Source organism: Triticum aestivum, chromosome 4B, assembly GCF_018294505.1.
Source record: "Triticum aestivum cultivar Chinese Spring chromosome 4B, IWGSC CS RefSeq v2.1, whole genome shotgun sequence".
Taxonomy (NCBI): domain Eukaryota; kingdom Viridiplantae; phylum Streptophyta; class Magnoliopsida; order Poales; family Poaceae; genus Triticum; species Triticum aestivum.
Window position 1 is genome coordinate 516,248,066 of NC_057804.1, and position 22,307 is coordinate 516,270,372.

Genomic DNA, 22,307 nt, shown 5'->3' on the forward strand with positions numbered 1-22,307 from the left:
CTAAATTGCCATGAACCTCTAACCTTTGACTCCATTCCTAGCAAACCATTGCTTGGATATGTTACCGCTTTGCTCAGCCCCTCTTATAGCGTTGCTAGCTGCAGGTGAAGTTGAAGATTTCTCCATGGTGGACAGGATTTTGGTTGGGATATCACAATATCTCTTATATTATTAATGCATCTATATATTTGGTAAAGGGTGGAAGGCTCGGTCTTATGCCTGGTGTTTTGTTCCACTCTTGCCGCCCTAGTTTCCATCATACCGGTGTTATGTTCCCGGATTTTGCGTTCCTTACGCGGTCGGGTGATTTATGGGACCCCCCTGACAGTTCGCTTTGAATAAAACTTGTCCAGCAAGGCCCAACCTTGGTTTTACCATTTGCCTCACCACCACCTACCTTTCCCTTGGAAGTAATTAACCCAAGGGTCATCTTTATTTTAGCCCCCCCCCCTCCTGGGCCAGTGCTTGTCTAAGTGTTTGTCCGAACCGAGCAGCCTGCGGGGCCACCTCGGGGAAACTCGAGGCCTGGTTTTACTCGTAGCTTGACTTATCCGGTGTTGCCCTGAGAACGAGATATGTGCAGCTCCTATCGGGATTGTCGGCGCATCGGGCGGCTTTGCTGGTCTTGTTTTACCATTGTCGAAATGTCTTGTAAACTGGGATTCCGAGACTGATCGGGTCTTCCTGGGAGAAGGTCTATTCCTTCGTTGATCGCGAGAGCTTGTCACGGGCTAAGTTGGGACACCCCTACAGGGTTTAAACTTTCGAGAGCCGTGCCCGCGGTTATGTGGCAGATGGGAATTTGTTAATGTCCGGTTGTAGATAACTTGACAACAGATCCGAATTAAAACGCATCAACCGAGTGGGTAGCCGTGATGGTCTCTTCTCGGCGGAGTCCGAGAAGTGAACACGGTTTCTGGGTTATGTTTGACGTAAGTAGGAGTACAGGATCACCTCTTGATCATTGCTAGTTGACGACCGTGCCTTTGCTTCTCTTCTCGCTCTTATTCGCGTATGTTAGCCACCATACATTGCTTAGTCGCTGCTGCAACCTCACCACTTTACCCCTTCCTTTCCCATTAAGCTTTGCTAGTCTTGATACCCATGGTAATGGGATTGCTGAGTCCTCGTGGCTCACAGATTACTACAACAATAGTTGCAGGTACAGGTTGCGATGATCTTGACGCGAGAGCGATGTTGCTTGTTTTGGAGTTTCTTCTTCTGCTTCTTCGATCAGGGGATAGGTTCCAGGTCGGCAGCCTGGGCTAGCAGGGTGGATGTCGTTTGAGCTTCTGTTTGTGTTTCATCCGTAGTCGGATGTTGATCTTAGGTATGATGTTGTATTCGTGTGGCATTGTATGCCTCTTGTATGTATCCCCATCTATTATGTAATGTTGATGTAATGATATCCACCTTGCAAAAGCGTTCCAATATGCGGGTCTATCCTTGGTGGAACCTTCGAGTTCCTTTTGGATACGGTCGCATATTGGGCGTGACAAGTTGGTATCAGAGCCTCGACCGACCTTAGGAGCCCCCTTGATTAATCGTATAGTTTGGCTGTTGTTGAGTCTAGAAGAAAACTATTTTCGGAGTCTAGTTATATCAGAGAGTAGGGATTCTTTTACTCCTCTACCCCTTCGTCGCTCTGGTGAGGAATCTTGACGTAGGTGTTTTGAACTATTCCTCTTCCCCTTCAAATTTTTCTTTAGGTTCACGCAGTTGGTTTTCCGATCGTTGTTCCCCAGCTCTTTTATCCGGTGCATTTCTCGCCAAGTTGACTCGAGCATCTTCATCTTTGAGTTCAATCCTCAGGTGTTTTCTTTTCCCACCCGCCCACCCTTCTTGTTATTGGAACCGGAATCCGTAATCGAGTATCCATCCTACTCGTGCGAAGTCTTTGCTTTCTTCCCTCAATGATTTCAACCGGTGTTTTCTCTTCAAGATATTCGTCGATTTGCCCTTCCAGTTGCCCGTGTTTTCCCGCCCTCCCACCCTTTTCTTCCGGAGCATGAGTCTCTTTCGACCATCAATTCCATTCATGTGGAGTCTCTTCAGTCTTCCCTCAATCATTTCAACCGGTGAATTCTCGTCTCGTTCGTCATTCTTCATATCTTTTCTTTTTCCGATGCACTCGATTCAAGTTTTTCGGGTTGTTCATATTCTTTTTCCTCGGCTCAAGTGTTTTTCCCTGCTCGTTCGCCTCTCACTAGTTTATCCTTCTGGAGTGTTCAAGATATCTCAAGAGATTCGCCTGTGTTCGAATTAATTCGAGGGTGTTACCTCATTCGAATATTTCAATTGTTCCGGTGCATCATCTATCTGTTCAACAATCCTTTCCAACGGTGTTATCTCTTTTAGTGGGCCCTAACCCACAGGTCTTTTCACAGGATCTTACCTGACTCCCCTAATTCCCCGGAGTTATTCTCAATTCTTTTCAAAGTGTGACGTAAGAACGGATTCCATCAGTCACATGTCTTCTCCAAGATCTCGTTCAAATTCTTTTCATTGTTGGCTCAACCTCTCTGCTTTTCATTCTCCCGGAGTATCTCAGTAATTTTGGTGGTGTTTTTCCGTCGCCATTTGAAGACCGAAGAAGAGCTTTTCCTCTGAATCTTGTCCATTCTCCCGGAGATTCGTGGTGCTAGCTTGATGTTATCCTCTCAAATTGTTTTCCAGTCGTGCAAATTCTTTTCACCCATCCGGAGTATGTCAGGAGTTGTTTTTCCATTTCTTTTCACCGAAGGCCATCATTCCAGTTACCGTTCTCTAATTATCCCGGTGCTTCATTCAAGTGCTCTTTAATCAGAACGAGTTCTTCCCGTTCTCTTGTATCTAAATCCCCTCGAGCATATTGGTTCTTCTAATTCTTCCCGGTGATTCATACTCTTTCATCAGTCATTTCCAAATTCTAACGGTGGTTCGTTCAAGATTCTTTTCCTTGTTTATCATATTAATTCATTCGTTCTTTCCAATCCTACCGGTGGTTCATGAAGACTTTCTCAAGTTTTGCGCCATATTCCCCTTAATCCTTTTCAACAAGAATAAGTAGTATGCAAAAATCCATTGCTTGTCATCAATTTAATTTGATGAAGGATAAGCATACAATAAATCTTATTCTTATTCCATCCGAGCGAGTAATCCCTTCCTTTTCTTCAGAGTTTGTTCTTGAGGAATAAATTCTAGTTCCAAGTGTATCATCTTTTCTTTTCCGGAGTTCAAATTTCCTCGGCCATCTCGTCGGAACCTTCATCTAAATCATCACAAGGCTCATCTTATTCTTTCATCCTTCATTCTATCTCATCATCCTTTATTTTACCGGAGTACTTCATGGCGAATCTTCATGATTTATTTCATTCTTCAAGAGTTCATCAAGTACCATTCCATCCTCTCAAGCTCGTTCTAATCCTCCCATTTTTAGCCGGAGTGCTACCTAAATTCTTTCACTCTTATTCGTTTCTTTTCTCATTCTAACCACTCCGGTTAGAACGAGTCGTTTCTTAGTATATCTGATTCCGTGAGCTTTCGATTCTCATCATTCTCGTCGTTCCTCTCTTCTTCTCGAGGGCTCTCGATTCTTTGCTTCTTCGCTTGAGTTCTTGTTTCACCTCATCTTTTTTTCCTTCCGTCTCGGTCTTAAGATCTCGGGACGAGATCTCTTGTTAGTAGAGGAGTGTTGTAACGCCCCGGATTCGATGCGCCAGGTGTCTGCCAGTTATTCGCCGTAGTTGCCATGTCATTTGCTTGCGTGTTGCACTTTGCCATGTCATCATATGCATTTCATATCATGTCATCATGTGCATTTCATTTTGCATACGTGTTCGTCTCATGCATTCGAACATTTTTCCCGTTGTCTGTTTTGCAATCTGGCACTCCTATGCTCCCCGGCGCCCCCCTTTACCTCTTTTTGTGAGCGGGTATTAAACTTTCTCGGAATGGCCCAAGGTTTGCCAAGCGGCCTTGGTATAGCACCGGTAGACCGCCTGTCAAGTTTCGTGCCATTTGGAGGTCGTTTGATACTCCAACGGTTAACCGGGTAACCGTAAAAGCCCTCTTTTGTTTGCAGCCCAACACCCCTTCCAAAGTGGCCCAAAACCCATCTAACTCCCCTCCATGCTCTCGGTCGTTCGATCACGATCGCGTGGCCGAAAACCGCTCCCCATTTGGACTCACCTAGCTCCCTCTACCTATATATATGTGGCCTCCCCCGAAATTCCCGCAGTCCAAACCCTAGCTTCGTCTTCCTCGCACCGCCGGACATGTCCATCCCCGCCGGACATGTCCAGCCTCCACGTCGCCCGGACCAATCCCGGGGCGACACGTCACCCCGCCGCCGCTCCCGGCCAGTGGCGTCGCGCCACGTCGCCCACGCCCGCGCCCCACTTCGCCGCGGCCCTCGAGGCCCATCTCGGACCCGCCCGGGCCCGAGGCATCCGCCGCCGCAGCCCATCGGGGCCCGGGTCGGCCCCGCGCCGCCGCCTCGCCTGCCCGCCCGGCGGCGCGCCCGCGCCCTCTGCCCGCCGGCGCCTCCTCCATGCCGGTCCCGCCGCCGTCCCGGGGACCATCGCCGCCGCCTCCGCGGGTCGCCGCTGCCCGCCGCCTCGCTCGGCGCGCCTCGCCGGCCAGCGCCGCCGCGGGCCCGAGCTCGCCCAGCCGCCGGCCATGGCCTTCCGCCACCGGCCGCGCTGCCCCTCGCCCGCCGCCTCTTCCTCCGCGCCTCGTCGGAGCTCGCGCGCCACCCCATGCCGGCGTCCTCCGCAGCCGGACCTCGCCGTCCCTCGCCGTCCTCCTCCGCTCCGGCCGGCGCGCCACCTCGCCGGAGGAGCTCGCCGGAGCCGCCGCCCTCGCCGGATCTGGAGGTGGACCAGATCCACCAGGCCACCCAACCAAACATCTCCCCGTTCCTGGATCCCTCCGTCCCGCACCGCGCCGTCCCGGGTTGACTTTTCGCGGGGTGAGATTTTCACTAAGTCCCAGATTTCTGACATTATCTTGCCATGTTCATCGCATTGTATCTCTGCATCCGTAGCTCTGTTTCGTGCGTGTAATATGTCAAATTGTTCGCCTTGACGAGTACTTCATTTCATTCCATTGCATCATTTTAATTTGAGCTCATCTTAGTGCCCGAAATGCTGTTGGAAGAGTGTATGTTATTGTTAATCTGCTGAAACTGTTATAACATGCTCATTTGTCGTTTTTGCCATGATTAATGTGTGCATCCTATGAGTATGAGCTCTACATGTGTTTTGATCTATGCTATGCCGTATTTCCGGTGGTGCCAACCATGTATTTTTGTGAGTTGTGTGCTGAGTGCATCAAGCTTTTTAAGTAGGGTAGTTGTTGTTGCTGTTTTTCTTGACAGATTATGTTATATTTTGTTACTATGTAAACATGCTTCTACTAATCATTCTATGCATAATCTGGAGATGTTCTATAAACATGTTTTGATCTACATGTCTTGCTCTATCCATTCATGCCCTTGGTTGCAATTATAGCCTGTTGTATCATGTTGTAATCTTGCTCCAAAGTTGCTAAATGATGTTGCTGTCAACCTGTTAACATTAAGTTCAATGTTTCCATGATTGTTTCCTAGTGATCCATGCACCCTATGACCTTGCTCTTGACATGCTTAGCTTCATAAACATGCCTTCTTACTGTTGGTTGCCTTGCCATGCCATGTATTGCTCTGTGGTGAGTGGTTCAGGCTCACCAACATGCCTACTTATTGTTATTCCTGCCATGTTTGAATCTGTAATATAACTTGCCATGTTTACATGGGTGCCATCATATTTTCTATGCCTTTTTGGCTCATGGTCAGTAAGCGTCTTTTGATCTATGGGATTAGTAGATTCATGCCATGCCTTTGTTTGCCATGATATGTTCCTTTAGCATGTTGTTTGATAGCTCTAAACATTGCAACCTGATGTTATTTCTGCAAAGTCTGAAACTGTTATTATTTGCAATCTTACCATGTGTTTTTGAGCATGATCTAGTGATTTCTGGAGATGGCTCAGTGTTCATGTTTTGTTATTCTTTACCAGTAATTCATGCCCATGCCTTTTGTTATTTTTTTGGGTTGTTGTAGCTTGTTGTTTTGATGCTTGTAAGATGCCTAGTTGCTGTTTTGGACAGATTGTTGCTATGACTTGTATAGTGTATGTGTTGCACTGTTGCTCCGTTTCGAGTGTGCTCTATATGAAACTTGCTTGATTTTGCATGTAGCTTCATATTACCATGTTGCATCCTTGTTTTGGTGTGTTTGCTTGATGTTTGGGTACATTTTGCATCAATGCCATGTTTAACTTGTTTTGCTCATATCTTCTAGGCCGTAGCTCCGAATCTAATGAACTTTATATGTAACTTGACTAGAATCTCGTGTAGATCATCTTGTTGCATCTTAACTTGCTGTTTAACAACTTGAACATAATGTTTATTCAGTTCTGGACCAATTTCAAAATTTGCATATGAGGACTTACCGGAATTGTTATATGTTGTTCCCGGCCTCATTTTAACTTGCTTTGATGTGTTGTTCTTGTTTGCATCATCTCTTGCCATGAGTAGCTTCATGTAGACTTTGTCATGCATCATGCTTGTTGTGCATCATGCCTTGTCCATGTGTGGTGTGTTTACTATGTTGTGTGTTTCTTCTCGATAGTTCCCGTTTCGTTGCGATCGTGAGGATTCGTTCGTCTACGCTTGGTTCGTCTTCGTGGCTTCATCTTCTTCATGGACTCGTTCTTCTTCCTAGCGGGATTTCAGGCAAGATGACCGCTACCCTGGATCTCACTATTATCATTGCTATGCTAGTTTCTTCGTTCTATTGCTATGCTGTGTTACCTATCATTTGCTCTTCAAGCCTCCTAAATTGCCATGAACCTCTAACCTTTGACTCCATTCCTAGCAAACCATTGCTTGGCTATGTTACCGCTTTGCTCAGCCCCTCTTATAGCGTTGCTAGCTGCAGGTGAAGTTGAAGATTTCTCCATGGTGGACAGGATTTTGGTTGGGATATCACAATATCTCTTATATTATTAATGCATCTATATATTTGGTAAAGGGTGGAAGGCTCGGTCTTATGCCTGGTGTTTTGTTCCACTCTTGCCGCCCTAGTTTCCGTCATACCTGTGTTATGTTCCCGGATTTTGCGTTCCTTACGCGGTCGGGTGATTTATGGGACCCCCCTGACAGTTCGCTTTGAATAAAACTTGTCCAGCAAGGCCCAACCTTGGTTTTACCATTTGCCTCACCACCACCTACCTTTCCCTTGGGAGTAATTAACCCAAGGGTCATCTTTATTTTAGCCCCCCCCCCCGGGCCAGTGCTTGTCTAAGTGTTGGTCCGAATCGAGCAGCCTGCGGGGCCACCTCGGGGAAACTCGAGGCCTGGTTTTACTCGTAGCTTGACTTATCCGGTGTTGCCCTGAGAACGAGATATGTGTAGCTCCTATCGGGATTGTCGGCGCATCGGGCGGCTTTGCTGGTCTTGTTTTACCATTGTCGAAATGTCTTGTAAACCGGGATTCCGAGACTGATCGGGTCTTCCTGGGAGAAGGTCTATTCCTTCGTTGATCGCGAGAGCTTGTCATGGGCTAAGTTGGGACACCCCTGCAGGGTTTAAACTTTCGAGAGCCGTGCCCGCGGTTATGTGGCAGATGGGAATTTGTTAATGTCCGGTTGTAGATAACTTGACACCAGATCCGAATTAAAACGCATCAACCGAGTGTGTAGCCGTGATGGTCTCTTCTCGGCGGAGTCCGGGAAGTGAACACGGTTTCTGGGTTATGTTTGACATAAGTAGGAGTTCAGGATCACCTCTTGATCATTGCTAGTTGACGACCGTGCCTTTGCTTCTCTTCTCGCTCTTATTCGCGTATGTTAGCCACCATACATTGCTTAGTCGCTGCTGCAACCTCACCACTTTACCCCTTCCTTTCCCATTAAGCTTTGCTAGTCTTGATACCCATGGTAATGGGATTGCTGAGTCCTCGTGGCTCACAGATTACTACAACAACAGTTGCAGGTACAGGTTGCGATGATCTTGACGCGAGAGGATGTTGCTTGTTTTGGAGTTTCTTCTTCTGCTTCTTCGATCAGGGGATAGGTTCCAGGTCGACAGCCTGGGCTAGCAGGGTGGATGTCGTTTGAGCTTCTGTTTGTGTTTCATCCGTAGTCGGATGTTGATCTTAGGTATGATGTTGTATTCGTGTGGCATTGTATGCCTCTTGTATGTATCCCCATCTATTATGTAATGTTGATGTAATGATATCCACCTTGCAAAAGCGTTCCAATATGCGGGTCTATCCTTGGTGGGACCTTCGAGTTCCTTTTGGATAGGGTCGCATATTGGGCGTGACAGAAAGATCCTGATATATATATCCAATTGGATGTAAGTTAGCATGAACTATTATTGTTGACATCACCCAAAGGTGAATACGTTGGGAGGAAACACTATAAGCCCCTATCTTTCTCAGTGTCCGATTGAAACTCCATAACCATTAGTATTGCGTGAGTGTTAGCAATTGTAGAAGACTATATGATAGTTGAGTATGTGGAGTTTGCTATTCCTGAAAATAAGATGAATTGCAATTGTTTGATGACTAAGAATGAAGTTTGCTTGTTTTCAAGAAAGTTTATAGTCTATGCTTTAACATGTGAATTGCTTGTTGCTTGTTCGTGAGAAGTTTTATGAGATGAACTACTGTTATGACATATTATCATGCTAGAAAAGGTGATTGAAATTATCATTGATCAAACTTGTGCACCTGCTAGCATTCACACTTCATAAATTCTTTCTTTTATCATTTACCTACTCGAGGACGAGTAGGAATTAAGCTTGAGGATGCTGATACGTCTCCAACGTATCTATAATTTATGAAGCATTCATGCTATTTTATTATCTGTTTTGAATGATTATGGGCTTTATTATACACTTTTATATTACTTTTGGGATTAACCTATTAACCGGAGGCCCAACCCATATTGCTGTTTTATTGCTTGTTTTAGTATTTAGAAGAAAAGGAATATCAAACGGAGTCCAAACGGAATGAAACCTTCGGCAGCGTGATTTTTAGGAAGAATATGATCGTGGAGACTTGGAGTGCAAGCCAGGGGATCATCGAGGGAGCCACGAGACAGGGGCGCGCCCACCCCCTGGGCACGCCCTACCCTCTCGTGGGCCCCTCGAGGCTCCCCCGACCGACTTCTTTTGCCTATATAAGCATACGTACCCTAAAAACATCGACGAAAAAGATAGGTCAGGAGTTCCGCCGCCGCAAGCCTCTGTAGCCACCAAAAACCTCTCGGGAGCCCGTTCCTGCACCCTGCCGGAGGGGGGATCCTTCACCGGTGGCCATCTTCATCATCCCGGCGCTCTCCATGACAAGGAGGGAGTAGTTCACCCTCGGGGCTGAGGGTATGTACCAGTAGCTATGTGTTTGATCTCTCTCTCTCTCTCGTGTTCTCATCATAGTTGTAAGTCCAGCCTTGACTCACAACTGAGCTCATAATTCCACTTATCCCAGTTGCAAGTCCAGCCTCGATTCACAACTGGGCATATGTTTTGTTTTTTATCCCAGTTGCAAGTCCATGCTTGACTCGCAACTGGGCTCGTAGTTTGTTATTGTTCCAGTTGGAAGTCCACCCTCGTCTAGCAACTAGTATCGTAGTTTTGTGTAGTTGTCACAGTTGCAAGTCCACTCTCGGCTCACAATTAGACCCATAGTTTGTTTTCCATCCCACTTGTAAGTCCTCCCTTGACTCACAACTGGGACTATAATATGTTTTCATCCCAGTTGCAAGCCCACCCTCGATTCGCAACTAGGCTCGTAGTTCTCCCAGTTGCAAGTTCACCCTTGAATCGCACCAGCCCTCGTAGTTTGTGTAGTTGTCCCGGTTGCAAGTCCACCCTCGACTCGCAACTGGGCCCATGGTTTTGTTGTTTTCCTAGGTGCAAGTTCAACCTTCGAGTTGCAAAATGGGCCATTTGTTTTTATCCTAGTTGCAAGTCCACCCTCGACTCGTAACTGGTATCGTAGTTTTGTCTTGTTTTCTCAGTCGCAAATCCACCCTCGACTCGTAACATGCCCATTGTTTTTTTACATTCCAGTTGCAAGTCCATCCTCGACTCGCAACTGGGATTGTAGTTTGTTTTCATCCCAGTTGCAAGTCCACCATCGATTCACAACTCATAGTTGTCCTAGTTGCAAGTCCACCCTCGAATCGCAATTGTTCTCGTAGTTTTTTTGTTGCCTCGGTTTGCAAGTCCATCATGGGCTTAGAACCAACACCAACCTTTTTTGTTCTCCCTCCCAGTTAGAAGCCCACCGCCAACATGCAATTGGGTTTTTCTAACCTTTTCTATTTGTTGCCTTAGTTACAACCCCACCCTCATTTTTACGAGTAGGCTATCCCTTTTTATTCTTCGCCCCACTTGCAATTCCACCATTGACTTGCAATTGGGCTTCATGTTTTTTCATTGCAGTTACAAGTTCACATCAACCTGCAACTGGGTGAGCGATCGATTTTTATCCCAGGTACAATTCCATCTTCAATACGTAAAATGTGAGCCCCAACCCTCACGGTACTAGTCCACCTTTTTGCCCTTTTTACCTGCTCAACATTGTTTTTAATTTTTGGGCCCATCCCATTTTTAAAAATACGTCCCAGTTGCAAGCCCACCTTTGACTCATTTTTTTAAAATATGCAACCAAGACCATGGGGCCCAAGTTTTCATGTATTTTTTTGGAAAAGCCATCATTTATATGATTTTCAGTTCCCAACCCATTGAGTTAGTTCCCCACCTTTTTTTGAAATCTCGTAGTTGTATATAAATGAGATACACCCTTTTGAGTCATATTTTTTGTATATAAGGCTAGTTTGTTCATCAATTCAAAAAATGTTCGTATTTTTTAAAAAAGTTAGAGAATTTTAAAAAATATCTCTTTAAAAAGTTGTGTTCACCAATTCAAAAAACATTCTTATTTTCAAAATTGTTCAGAATACGCTATCGTTTTCAAAAAAAATTACAGATTCAAAAAATATTTGAGAATTTAAATTTTCTTCACAATTTTTATTATTTATTTTTTGAAATTTTAAAAATTGCCCACGTTTGACAAAAAAATGTTCATAACTTTGAGAGAGTGCTCGAATTTGAAAATTTGTTTGCAATTGTAAATTGTTTCCAAGCCTTCAAGTGATGTTCAGTTACGTCGCTGGCATTAGTTCTTTAGACCTCACGCTACTCATTTGTCACGACAACTCGTCGCTTGCAGTGGCTAGCAAGATGCGTGGTCCAACAGGAGGTATGCAGTTCAAATCGAAGAACCCGCGGCACATTCTTTTTTGCGCACGACCGCTCACTATCAGTTTGACACCAATGGGCCAGCCCCGTCGAAGAAGCTCCCATCGTTCTGGGCTGGGTATCATGGGCGACATACAAGCAGCGCAAAAAGGAGACAAACCAAACAAAAATGCAACAGTGGGGGTTTGTTTATCTGCTGATGTGGGTAGGGTTGCAAGAAAAGCTCGAGGCTCGTGAGCCGCTCGAGATCAAACCATTTTTTGACTCGACCCGAAAATAAACGAGCTGAATTTGAACACTTTATGTAGCTCGCCCAAGAAACGAGCAGATCTTGAGCCAATGTTGGCTGGCTCAATTTTAGCTCAATAGCTTGACGAATATCATTATGTTAAATGATCATGCCATATATGAAATGGAAATAAGATGATTTATTACCATATATGTTGTCCATAATTTTTCTCCATTTTATTTACCAACGAACATGAAAACTTGATTGAGTGCAGAGAAGATTTAGGCCTAATTATGGCATGTGGTCGACTATGTGTTAAATATCCTATATATTTTTGGCAAAGGTTTCCAGCATATTCACCTTAATTTTTTTTGTTTTTCATCCATAGATTTATAATTTTTACCATCTCATTTATCTCGAAACTAGCTCGAGATCGACTCGAGATCGTTACAAGATGATCACGAGTCATGTTCTATAGCTCGATCATCAGCTTCACTCAGTTTGAGCTCGCTCGAATTTTCATATGAGTTGAGCTGAGCCAACCCCAACTCACTCGAGCTCGACTCGTTTGCAGCCCTAGATGTGGGATGGTATCATACTTAAATGTTTACATTTTCAAATTTTGTTCCGAGTTTAAAAAATTGTTCCCATTTTCCAAAAATATTGTTGTTTACAAAAGATTTTCATGTTTAAAAAATGTTCATGCTCAAAATTATTCAAAGATTCAAAAAAGGTTTATGTTTTCAAAAAATGTTTTTTATTATTTAATAAGGTTCACATTTCAAAAAATGCTTACTTTTTTTTTAGAAAAACTATTGTTTTGAAGTTTCAAAAAAGCCTCAGATCTGTCACTGCTTATGACTTCATTAGGTTCCGAGCTACCTAATAGCCATGAGATCTAATTGTGTCAAGTGGATAGCCAGTTTTTCGGCTTTTTAACGTTCGAACTAATATTACAAGTGAAAAAAATGTCGCTCAACAAAAAAGAAAAACAGGGGGCCATAAACAAATACTTAGATATGACATAGTCAGACCTAACATTTATGTCTTGTTACCGTAGCCTAGTTTATTTCTAGCAATCTCCCTCTGTAGATCTTCTCCAAGATATACTCCAACGATACATGCATATCCAAGGATAAGCACCTGCCATATAACACGCAGAGTCTCCTCTGATGAGGCAAGACGCTTCAACATTCTTCAGTGTACTTCAAGTTAGATTGCTATAAGATATACTTCCTCTAACAAAATATACAATGTTTTCTGGTCTAAATTTAGACAAAAAAAACATACTTCTATTTTGATACGGAGGGAGTACAAAGTACAGTGTTGGTTGTGAATAAATTATACTCCACTTAGGTTTGAGTACACAATTTGACAAAAGCTTGGGCGCCAGACTCAAAGTTCTCTTGTCGTTTCAAAAAAAAAAAAGTTCTCTTGTCACGCATGTATCTCACATTTCTATGACTACTTCACTGTCACAATAAAACACATTGCACTGGAAAACACTTCACTGACACAACAAAACACATTGCACTGAAAAACACTTCACTGACACAACAAAACACATTGCACTGAAAAAGCCACTTTGGTTTTGCCAGCTTATTCCCCCAAAACGTAGGTGTTCATTAGCTGTTTCAGATATTCCACCATAAACAAGGGTTCTGCACAGGACCTTCGCACCAGCTTATCCTCCACCCAAATGAGCTGAGGCTTCTACGTCAGCAAGCAAGATGCCAAAGACTCACATGCTACTTACTCAGCATCACTGGTATCCAAAACAAACGCAGCACAACCTTAATGATTCTACATCTATGCTTGCACACGTTTCGCCGGTACGATGTATTTGCCCCTCGCTCCATGGCCATCTGCTATGCTGCGTATCCTGAATTGCCGTCTCACCCTAGCCTCCTCCGCCTCCAGGGAATCCTCATCACGCACAACGATAAACTGCAAAAAAAGGAAAGGAAAAAAGACATGAAACTAACAATTACTCATCTGCACATCCATGGGATTCCAAGTTTTTTGCTGACAAAATAATACCTTGTTAAATGCTTCATCTGAGATAGGCCTGTTAATGCACTTGCATCGACCATGGGGCTTGGCTTCACCCTTTTTGTACTCCACACCAGTGGGATGCTTCACATCATCACCACATTCACAGCACTCACCTACAATTATGGTCTAGTTTTGTTAATCAATATCTAATGCATAAGGTATCGGTATGCTCTTTTTATCATAACTAAGAATAACCGGAGAACCAGCTAAGCTAAGCTTATGACACTTTAGACATGCTCTAATATTAACCGGAGTAGTTAATATTCCGGTGGAAAATCTGAAACAGCTACCGAACACACCTACTCCCATGTTGTTGTGACCAAATTCTGAATTTTTCATTGTTATCTTTACCGGCGCAGCGAACACACCTACTCTTCAAGTGAATTAACAAAGTGTGAAAACAGCTAGCACTTAGTTAAATGGCACTCGGTGATACAAAGTGTGAAAATAACACAAAACTTTATCAACTTGCATATTCATAATACTGAATGGAAGAATTTATTAACTTGCATACTGATATACTGAATGGCACTTGGCTAAGCTTATGAAACTTTAGACATGCTCCAATATAGTTAACATTCTGGTGGAAAATCTGAAACAGCTAATGAACACCTAAGAAACACCGACATGTCCTGGGCATAGCGAATCCGTGGCTGATACGTATCAGTGAAGTATCCGCGATTAACGCAACAAAAACAAAGAAGATACTTCCCGATACGTGCTGGATACCTCCCATGATACTATCCCGATACAGCCCAGCCCAGTAAGAGTAAGACTAACCCTACTTATCATGGTGGTACCCCAGTCCAGCACAATCCCTCCCCAATTCATTTCCCTCCCGACCTAAACAGCGGCAGCAGCAGGCCAGCGGCGAGCTTGCGGAGGGCTCCTGCGATCCTGCCCCAGTCCCACTCGCTCCTCACCTCCTCCACGTCACCCCTGACTCCTCTCGGTCTCTCACGCAGCGGCAGCTGGCAGCAGCAGCAACTTGTGCTCCTGCTCCTCCTCCCTTTCTCTCTAATGCTACAGATATTGATGTACCATATACCATAGCTCACAAGATAACGGCTCACTAGCATGGTTTATAAGGCGGTAAAGCAACCTAAAGGATGCTTAAGCAACGCCTAAGCGCCTAAACGCACATTTAAGCGCCTAAAGCAGGCATATTTCTAAGGCACTGCCAGGGCGCCTTATCGCTTAAGCGTCTGAAGCAGGACGCTTTATAAACAATGCTGACTAGATGCCCACTGTTCTCTAGATGCAGCAGCCAGCAGCGAGGCGGCGGTGGCTCTGCAACATCTCGCCGGCAGCAAGTGAAAATAACGCAACATAATATTGTTATGGTGAATTCTGAATATGGCACTCGGTGATACAAAGTGTGAACATAATGCAATTTTCAGTAACTTGCATATTGATATACTGGATGGGAGATTAAATAGCCAAATGCAAACATACCATTATCATCGGACGAAACCGCAGAAAGACAAGTAAGCGCATACTCCTCAAATTCACCATCTGTGCATGTGATTTCAATGAAGAGAAGATTCCCGTCGTCATTCAATCCTCTTTTTGCAAGCACATTTAAATGTGAGAAGGACCTGCATTCATATTGAGAATCGTTTTCCGGAAAATGAGCTTTGTAACTCACAACCTCTTTGACTTCATATGCAAGATCCTAAAACATAAGAAAGGTAGTGAGGGAGAGCGGCGATAAAAAAAATGGAAAGAGAGAGCAAGGTAGAGAACAAACCTCGAAAAGATGGTGTTCCTCATTATGCTTGTCTAGTAAACATTTAACTACTTCCAAAGTGGGGTCAAGGTTCATCATTGCATCCAAAGCTTCCTTCGAATTCTTCCTTGTTCCATCACGCCAATATAGTTTATGCCAAACATACCTGTCCTCTTTGGAAAGCTCACCCAAGTACCTAGTTCAGATAACAATTACAAAAATAAATAAGAGATGACCAAACAACTCTTGTGATTAATTACCACAAAATGCATCATTGTTCTTGCAACCAATGAGCGCCCAGCAAACTTGATTGCTACTAGATGACAGAATGCTAATTACTACTACCAAGGTACCAAACAAGAAAAGTTGTGGCAAACAAATCAACGGTTTGCTGTTATATCACGGCAGCAGTGATCACTGACACGAGGCCAGTAAGTCCAACCCGTAAAACAACACTGGGTCAGGAACCTGAAAACGCAATCACATAGCTGAGAAAAAGTACAAGCATGACACCTCTGTTATGAATTATCAATAATAATCTCATGGTGGTCTTGGAAACAGTAGCAAATCCCGAAAGCATGACACCTCTGTTGCTCCCTCCGAAGATATTTCTGCTACTGAAAACTGTGAGGAAGGGGCATCCAGCCAATATGAATTGGATATGAACTTGCTAGCTGAGAAGGAGACAAGGAAAAAGCTGCTTGAGATGAAACAAGAACATGAGAGTGTTATCTGGGTTGAACGAGTAAATTCAGATTTCACCAAGGATTCTGCTATGTCAGAAGACTTTACTGTTGAGGATGACAGCCAGAAAGAAGATGATTTTGGTTGTACACAAGACCCAGACCATTTTGCTAAAAGGCTGGGCATTGGGACTCGGAAGATTGAGGAATTAGTGCAGAAAAACTGAGAAACAGATACATGATGATGATACTGGAGGGGAGCAACTTCATGACAAAGAAAACAGAAGCCCCACACTGGTCAGGACTACTAGTAGAGCCACTAAAACCCCTAACAGAGAAGTTCGGCTCAAGACGGTATTTATTCCTGACAAGCTGAAAGTGGACCTGCAAAACCCATTGGAAGATTTAGCTGCTGCTCATGTGGCCTGCAGAGTTCTACCAAAAAATGTTGGAAGCTGGTTTGCAATGATCTTTTACAGCTTTGTAATGTTTTCTTTGACGGTATTATTGTTATCTCTAGACTCGACTATGGAATTTTCAACCTGATTGCCAAGGGGCAGGGGGCTGACAAGATCCAAATGTATAGAACTATTTGCATGCTTAATGTGGCATTTACATTTTTTTACCAAAACCCTGATTGCCAACTAGGGGCTATGCTAGTTGCAGAGAATGTAGTGTCCAAGATTCATAATGCTTTTGTTACAGGCTGTTATATTTTAGATAGTGTAGTACTGCTACAGGAGACTTTACATTCTTTAAATAAGAGCAAACAAGCTGGTATTTTTCTTGAAGTAGGTTTTGAGAGGGCGTACGACAAAATCAATTTCGAATTTATGTTTTCAGTCCTCGAAATGAAAGGTTTCCCTAGGAAGTTTGTGCAGCGGACTAAAGCTGTTGTATGCAATGGCAAGGTTGCTAATACTCTGAATGACATGATAGGTAGTTAGTTTGCTACTAGGAAAGGGCTTAGGCAAGAAGAGCCCTTCTCTCCTTCACTTTTTAATATTGCTGCCGATGTTCTGGCTACTCTTATCAAAAGAGCCCAAGAATAAGGTTTCATTAAAGGCTTATCAGTCCCTCAGCTTTGTTGAAGTGTATATGTGGATTGTCTAGGCCTTTCCATTAGTTCGGACTTTTGGTTGTGTTGGCTAGTGCATGAAGCTTAACATGGTATCGGAGCTAAGGTCTTGAGTTCAAGTCCTGGCTTTCGCTGCCCCCCTTTGCGCACATATAGGCCTCTTGAGCCATGTCTCTGAGTCTATCCACGTGTCGACTTCCCGCATCACACGTGAGAGGGGGTGTTGAAGTGTATATGTGGATTGTCTAGCCCTTTCCATCAGTTCGGACTTTTGGTTGCGTTGGCTAGTGCATGAAGCTTGACAAGCTGCACAACGATGGTTTAGCCATATTGCAGTATGCTGATGACACCATTTTTATGCTTGAGGATGAGTTAGAGGGGGCTAGAAATCTTAAGATAATTCTGTGTGTTTTTAAGCATTTGACTGGACTTAAAATGAAGTTCTCTATTTTGGGAGGCACTGGTTAAGCAAGACATTGATGCTCAGATTTTTACCTGCACCGTGGGAGATTTCCCTTCTAGATACCTGGGCATCCCTCTGCATTATAGGAAACTCAATAATAGTGATTGGAACCTGTCAAAGAGAAAGTGGGAAAGAAAGCAGCTTCTTAGCAAGGGACTATGCTTTCTATGAGTGGTAAACTAATCTTGACTGAAACTTACTTAGGTAATGTACCTAGATTTATGATAGATGACAGAATGCTAATTACTACTCCCAAACAAGAATAAGTCATTGCAAACAAATCAATGGTTTGCTCTTATATCACAGCGGCAATGGTCCCAGTGATCACCAACAAGAGGCCATTCAGTCCTGACCCGTACAACAACGCTGGGTAAGGAATCTGAAAACACAATCACATAGCTGAGAAAAAGTACAAGCACCTTGCAGCAATCAAATCACACCAGTACCCAGTAAAATAGAAAAAGAAACGCATCCTGAGTTTCTAGAATAATTTGCTAAACAATCAAAAATAATACTTCAACGCAAAAAAATAAAAGCGAAGTTAATATGAAATCATTACTTGATTTTAATCCGATTAGCATGATAGGTGTCTATGGCCTCCTGGGTTTCTTCTAAGCTCTTAAATGGACCACCTCGATGAGGATATGTGTGAAATAAGCCATCAGCATCAACTCTCAGAAAATATTTAATGAGCAATCCAGTTGGCATCAATGCTGAAACAGATGGAAAGGGGGTTGGCGGTGATAGGGCCTCAATACGCACTGCCTGCTCAGTGTCCTCACAGCTGAAAAAACAAAATATGAATAAATTGGTGGAATATAGCAAATTTTGCAAAGATTGATACCAAGGAGAAGATGCCTCCAAGAGATCTCATTGTAATTCTTAGTTGTAGGAGTTACTTTGCAATTTCTTTGATAATGGATCGAAATCATTGTATCTGTAATGGTTGCAAGTTTGAATAAAACTATAGGTGTTTCTAAAAAAACTAGTTAACCTGACCCCTTGTCTCAAAAGAAAACCAACCTTTCTTACAAAAAGTAGTAATTATTAGTAACTAAAAAGCACTCAAAAAACCAATGCAGATTTTTAGAATAAGAGATATTTGGTCGTGATGGGGATCAAAAGAGCATTTTTTTTACAATGCCTCGTGCTCTCAAACAGAAGAATTCAAAGCTTCCCTAAAAAAGCCTTGGATAAATAGCTCTTTTTCTAATGATCTAGCTACTCTTGGACAAATAGTGAGTAGGGAACAAGAATAGGAGCTGGACAACTTTGTGACCGAGGGAACATATAATAACATGATGTAAGCAATGCTATAGGAGTTGCCATGTCACATTTTATGCTGAGTGGAAGGAGAGATGGAGGAGAGGGAACAGAAACGAGTTGCAGAGTAATAGCCGGCTGCAACACAAGCTTCAAAGAGTTTTCGTTAGAGGTGAGCGATGTATTAATGTAGTATTCCCTCTGTAAAGAAATATATGAGCGTTTAGATCACTAAACGCTCTTATATTTTTTTTACAAATGGAGTAGTATATATCTTTTGCTAACTACTCCATTTGTAAAGAAATATGAGAGCGTTTAGATCACTACTCTAAACGCTCTTATATTTCTTTACGGAGGGAGTACTATTGGATGGGCTATTAAACCAACTCTAAGTGACATGGCAATACGATATAGCCAGCAGTTGGCTCTATTATTAAGCATGTTCCGAGAGAGAATAAATCAAAGAATATCTAGATAGTTGTCTCATGGGCAATGCAAATGGACTAGCCCTCATTGAATTGGTACAGGTGTAACAGAGATTATATTCTGCATTTATATATACGAACGACCAATGTAAAACATGCAGCTATCACTACCAAATGTTCCAAGCAATTAAAAATAGAGAGCGGAGTGAGGAGATGGCGACAAGGTCATACGGTGGAGGCTGTGGCCGACTGTAGGAGAGGCCTTCCCCGTCCTTGTCATTGAAGAGTTGTCCATCCCCGTCAAAGTAGCGGCCTTCGGGAAGATTTATTGGTGTATAAGTGCGGCGAGGCGGGACGGGAGGGGGTTGTGGAGGCTGCAGCTGCTGGTGGAGAGACGGGGAGGGGGTTGGGTCGTGGAGGGGAGGGGGTCGACTTGTGCAGGCAGCAGCCGGTGGTGGAGGTGATCGGCTGGTGGTGGAGGGGAGAGGAGGGGAGGTGGCCCTGGACGCTGCGGTTGGTGGCGGAGAGCAGGGGAGGGGGGGGGGGGGGGGGGGGGGGGGTGGCTTGTGGAGGCTGCACCTGGTGGTGGAGGGGATGGGCTACGTCTGCGCGGCATGCGCGACGGCATCGGCTAGGGTTTTGGAGATTTCCTCCCGGCGTGCTTCTTCTTCTTCTCTGTTTGTTTTTTCTTCATCTTTCTTTGCTACTTCCTATTTATCGTGTGCTTCTACTTCTTCCTCTTAGCACAATCCGATGTTTGTTTGTGTAATTTCTGAGGAATGTGTCACTTCCACAAATGTCGATAGTGTACTTTGGAAAAATGTTCAACGCCAATAAAAAAAAGAAATGTTCACAAAGTGTTAAGAAAATGTTAAAATTTCAAAATAAAAATGTTTAATGTGTGCTTACAAATGTACTTCAACTAATTTAGCTGGAAAATTATTACAGTACATTTAAATGTTGCCGTTTGAAAAATATTGACAGTGTATTTTAAGAATGTATTGAAAAAAAATGTTTAATATCTGTTTTGAAGAAACGTTGACAAAAGTGTTTTGAAAATGTAAATAGCTCGAATGAAAATGACCAATGGATACTTAAGAAATATATGTCTAATAGTACTTGAAAAATATACGTAAACTAATTTAGGTGGAAAAATGCTCATACTACATTTTATAAATGTATTTTCTTTTTCCAAAATGTTGATAGTTAACTTTAAAATTTTCTTAGAAAAAAATTCAACACTTATTTTTAAGAATGTTGACCAAGATTTATGAAAATGTTGATAGCTCAAAACGAAAATGTTCAATGTGTACTTAAGAAACGTATGGGTAATACTTAAAAAATGTGCATCAACTAAATTAGGTGGAAAATGTTAATAGTAAATTTTGAAAATGTATTTTTATTTTAAAATATGGTTAACATTGTATTTAAAAATGTCTTGAAAAATGTTCAACACCTGTTTGAAAAAGAATTTTCAACCAAGTGTTACAAAAAAGGTTGACAGATCAAAAGAAAAATGTTTAATGTGTACTTCAAGAATTGTATGTGCCACACATTTCCTTAAAATGTACGTCAACTATTTTTGGTGGAAAAATGTTCATATTGAAAAACATACTTGCATTTTGGTAAAATGTTCACAGCGTGTTTTGAAAATGTATTAAAAAAGTGTTCAGCGCCTATTTTAAAAGAAATGTTCGCTTTTTGAAGAATATTTCAACACCTCTTGTCAATCATACTAAGCGAATCGCCATGTATGATACAATGGTTCAACACATCCATCCATCCTAGCATACCTAAAAATAAGTTGGCCTAAGTAACAAAACAAACATCGATAATTCATTTTTGAGCCCAGGCTCATCTGCACGCGCGCTGACGAAAAAAAATCAAAACAAATACTAGAAAAATTCAAAAAAAATCCAATTTTTTTGGTGATAGATAATTTGATGCATGAGGTCCGCTCAAATTTTCAAATCATTTGGACATCTGAGCAGCTCTCTCCGAAAAAGACAAATTTGGGGTCTGTAAAAAAGTTTACTGTTCACTCACTGTTCTGACCCGATTTGTCTTTTTTGCTGAGAGCTACTCAGATGTTCAAATGATCTGAATATTGGAGCGAACCTCACGCATCAAATTATCTACTACACGAATTTTTTTGGAATGTTTTGATTGTTTCTAGTACTCCCTCCGTTCCACAATGTAGTGCCTATAGATTTTTTTTTTAAATCAAACATTACAAACTTTGACCATATTTATGGAGAAAAGTAGATACATCTATAATACCAAATGCACATCATTGGATACATCATAAGTTATATTTTCAGAATGTACATGTTTGGTATTGTAGGTGTAGAGAATTTTCTCTATACACTTAGTCAAAGTTGACAAAGTCTGACTTGCGAAAAAAATTTATAGGTACTACATTGTGGAATGGAGGGAGTATTTGTTTTGAAATCTTTTTTCTATCTGGGTGCAGATGTGCCTGGCACCGAAACGCCGTTCTCGACAAATATTAATTATCTCTATGACTCCCCACAAAAAAATTATCTCTATGACCACGAATAGACACACTAAATAGGGTACAGTTGTCTGCTACCTCGCTGCTAGCTAAGCAAGCATGAAGGTAGCAAGCATGCAAAACAAGCAACTTCTTTTTAACCTTTTTAAAACCACTATTTTTCTTCTTCCTCATCGCCTACCTCCACTACCCACGGCCGGCGAGCGCTACCGCACACCGCTCTGCCCTCAACCTCCTCCCACCGTCAGCGATCCCTTGCATCACCATCCTAATAAGATAGATAATGAGGTTGTGGCTTCTCCCTAAGATAGATATGAGTCTATGACTTCCCCATAAGATAGATAGCGGGGCTGGTTCTCCGGTGAGGTGCGGCCTCCCCATCTCATGCGCTCGGGAAGAAGGAAGGAAGAAGGAAAAAGTGTCTGGCGTAACAAAAAGATTTAGGTACCTTAAAAATAGTAAAACCAAAAAAATCAGGCGCATGCTTACACGGACATGCATGCACACACGTACACCTACTCGGACATGCACAACACAGCAAACTGGCGGCAACATCCTTTGAATGGAAAGAC

General features: G+C 42.9%; 1 protein-coding gene across 1 annotated transcript; it reads right to left on the minus strand.

Annotated features, from left to right (window-relative positions):
• Positions 1-13,073: 13,073 nt before the first annotated feature.
• On the minus strand, positions 13,074-19,739 carry LOC123093008 (uncharacterized). The gene is made up of 6 exons (XM_044514882.1): positions 19,452-19,739; positions 18,092-18,316; positions 15,330-15,504; positions 15,035-15,254; positions 13,565-13,692; positions 13,074-13,471 (listed from the first exon to the last, which is right to left on the minus strand). The coding sequence occupies exons 2-6, from the start codon at positions 18,238-18,240 to the stop codon at positions 13,334-13,336; spliced, it is 810 nt and encodes a 269-aa protein (XP_044370817.1). The 5' UTR covers positions 18,241-18,316; positions 19,452-19,739; the 3' UTR covers positions 13,074-13,333.
• Positions 19,740-22,307: the final 2,568 nt, after the last annotated feature.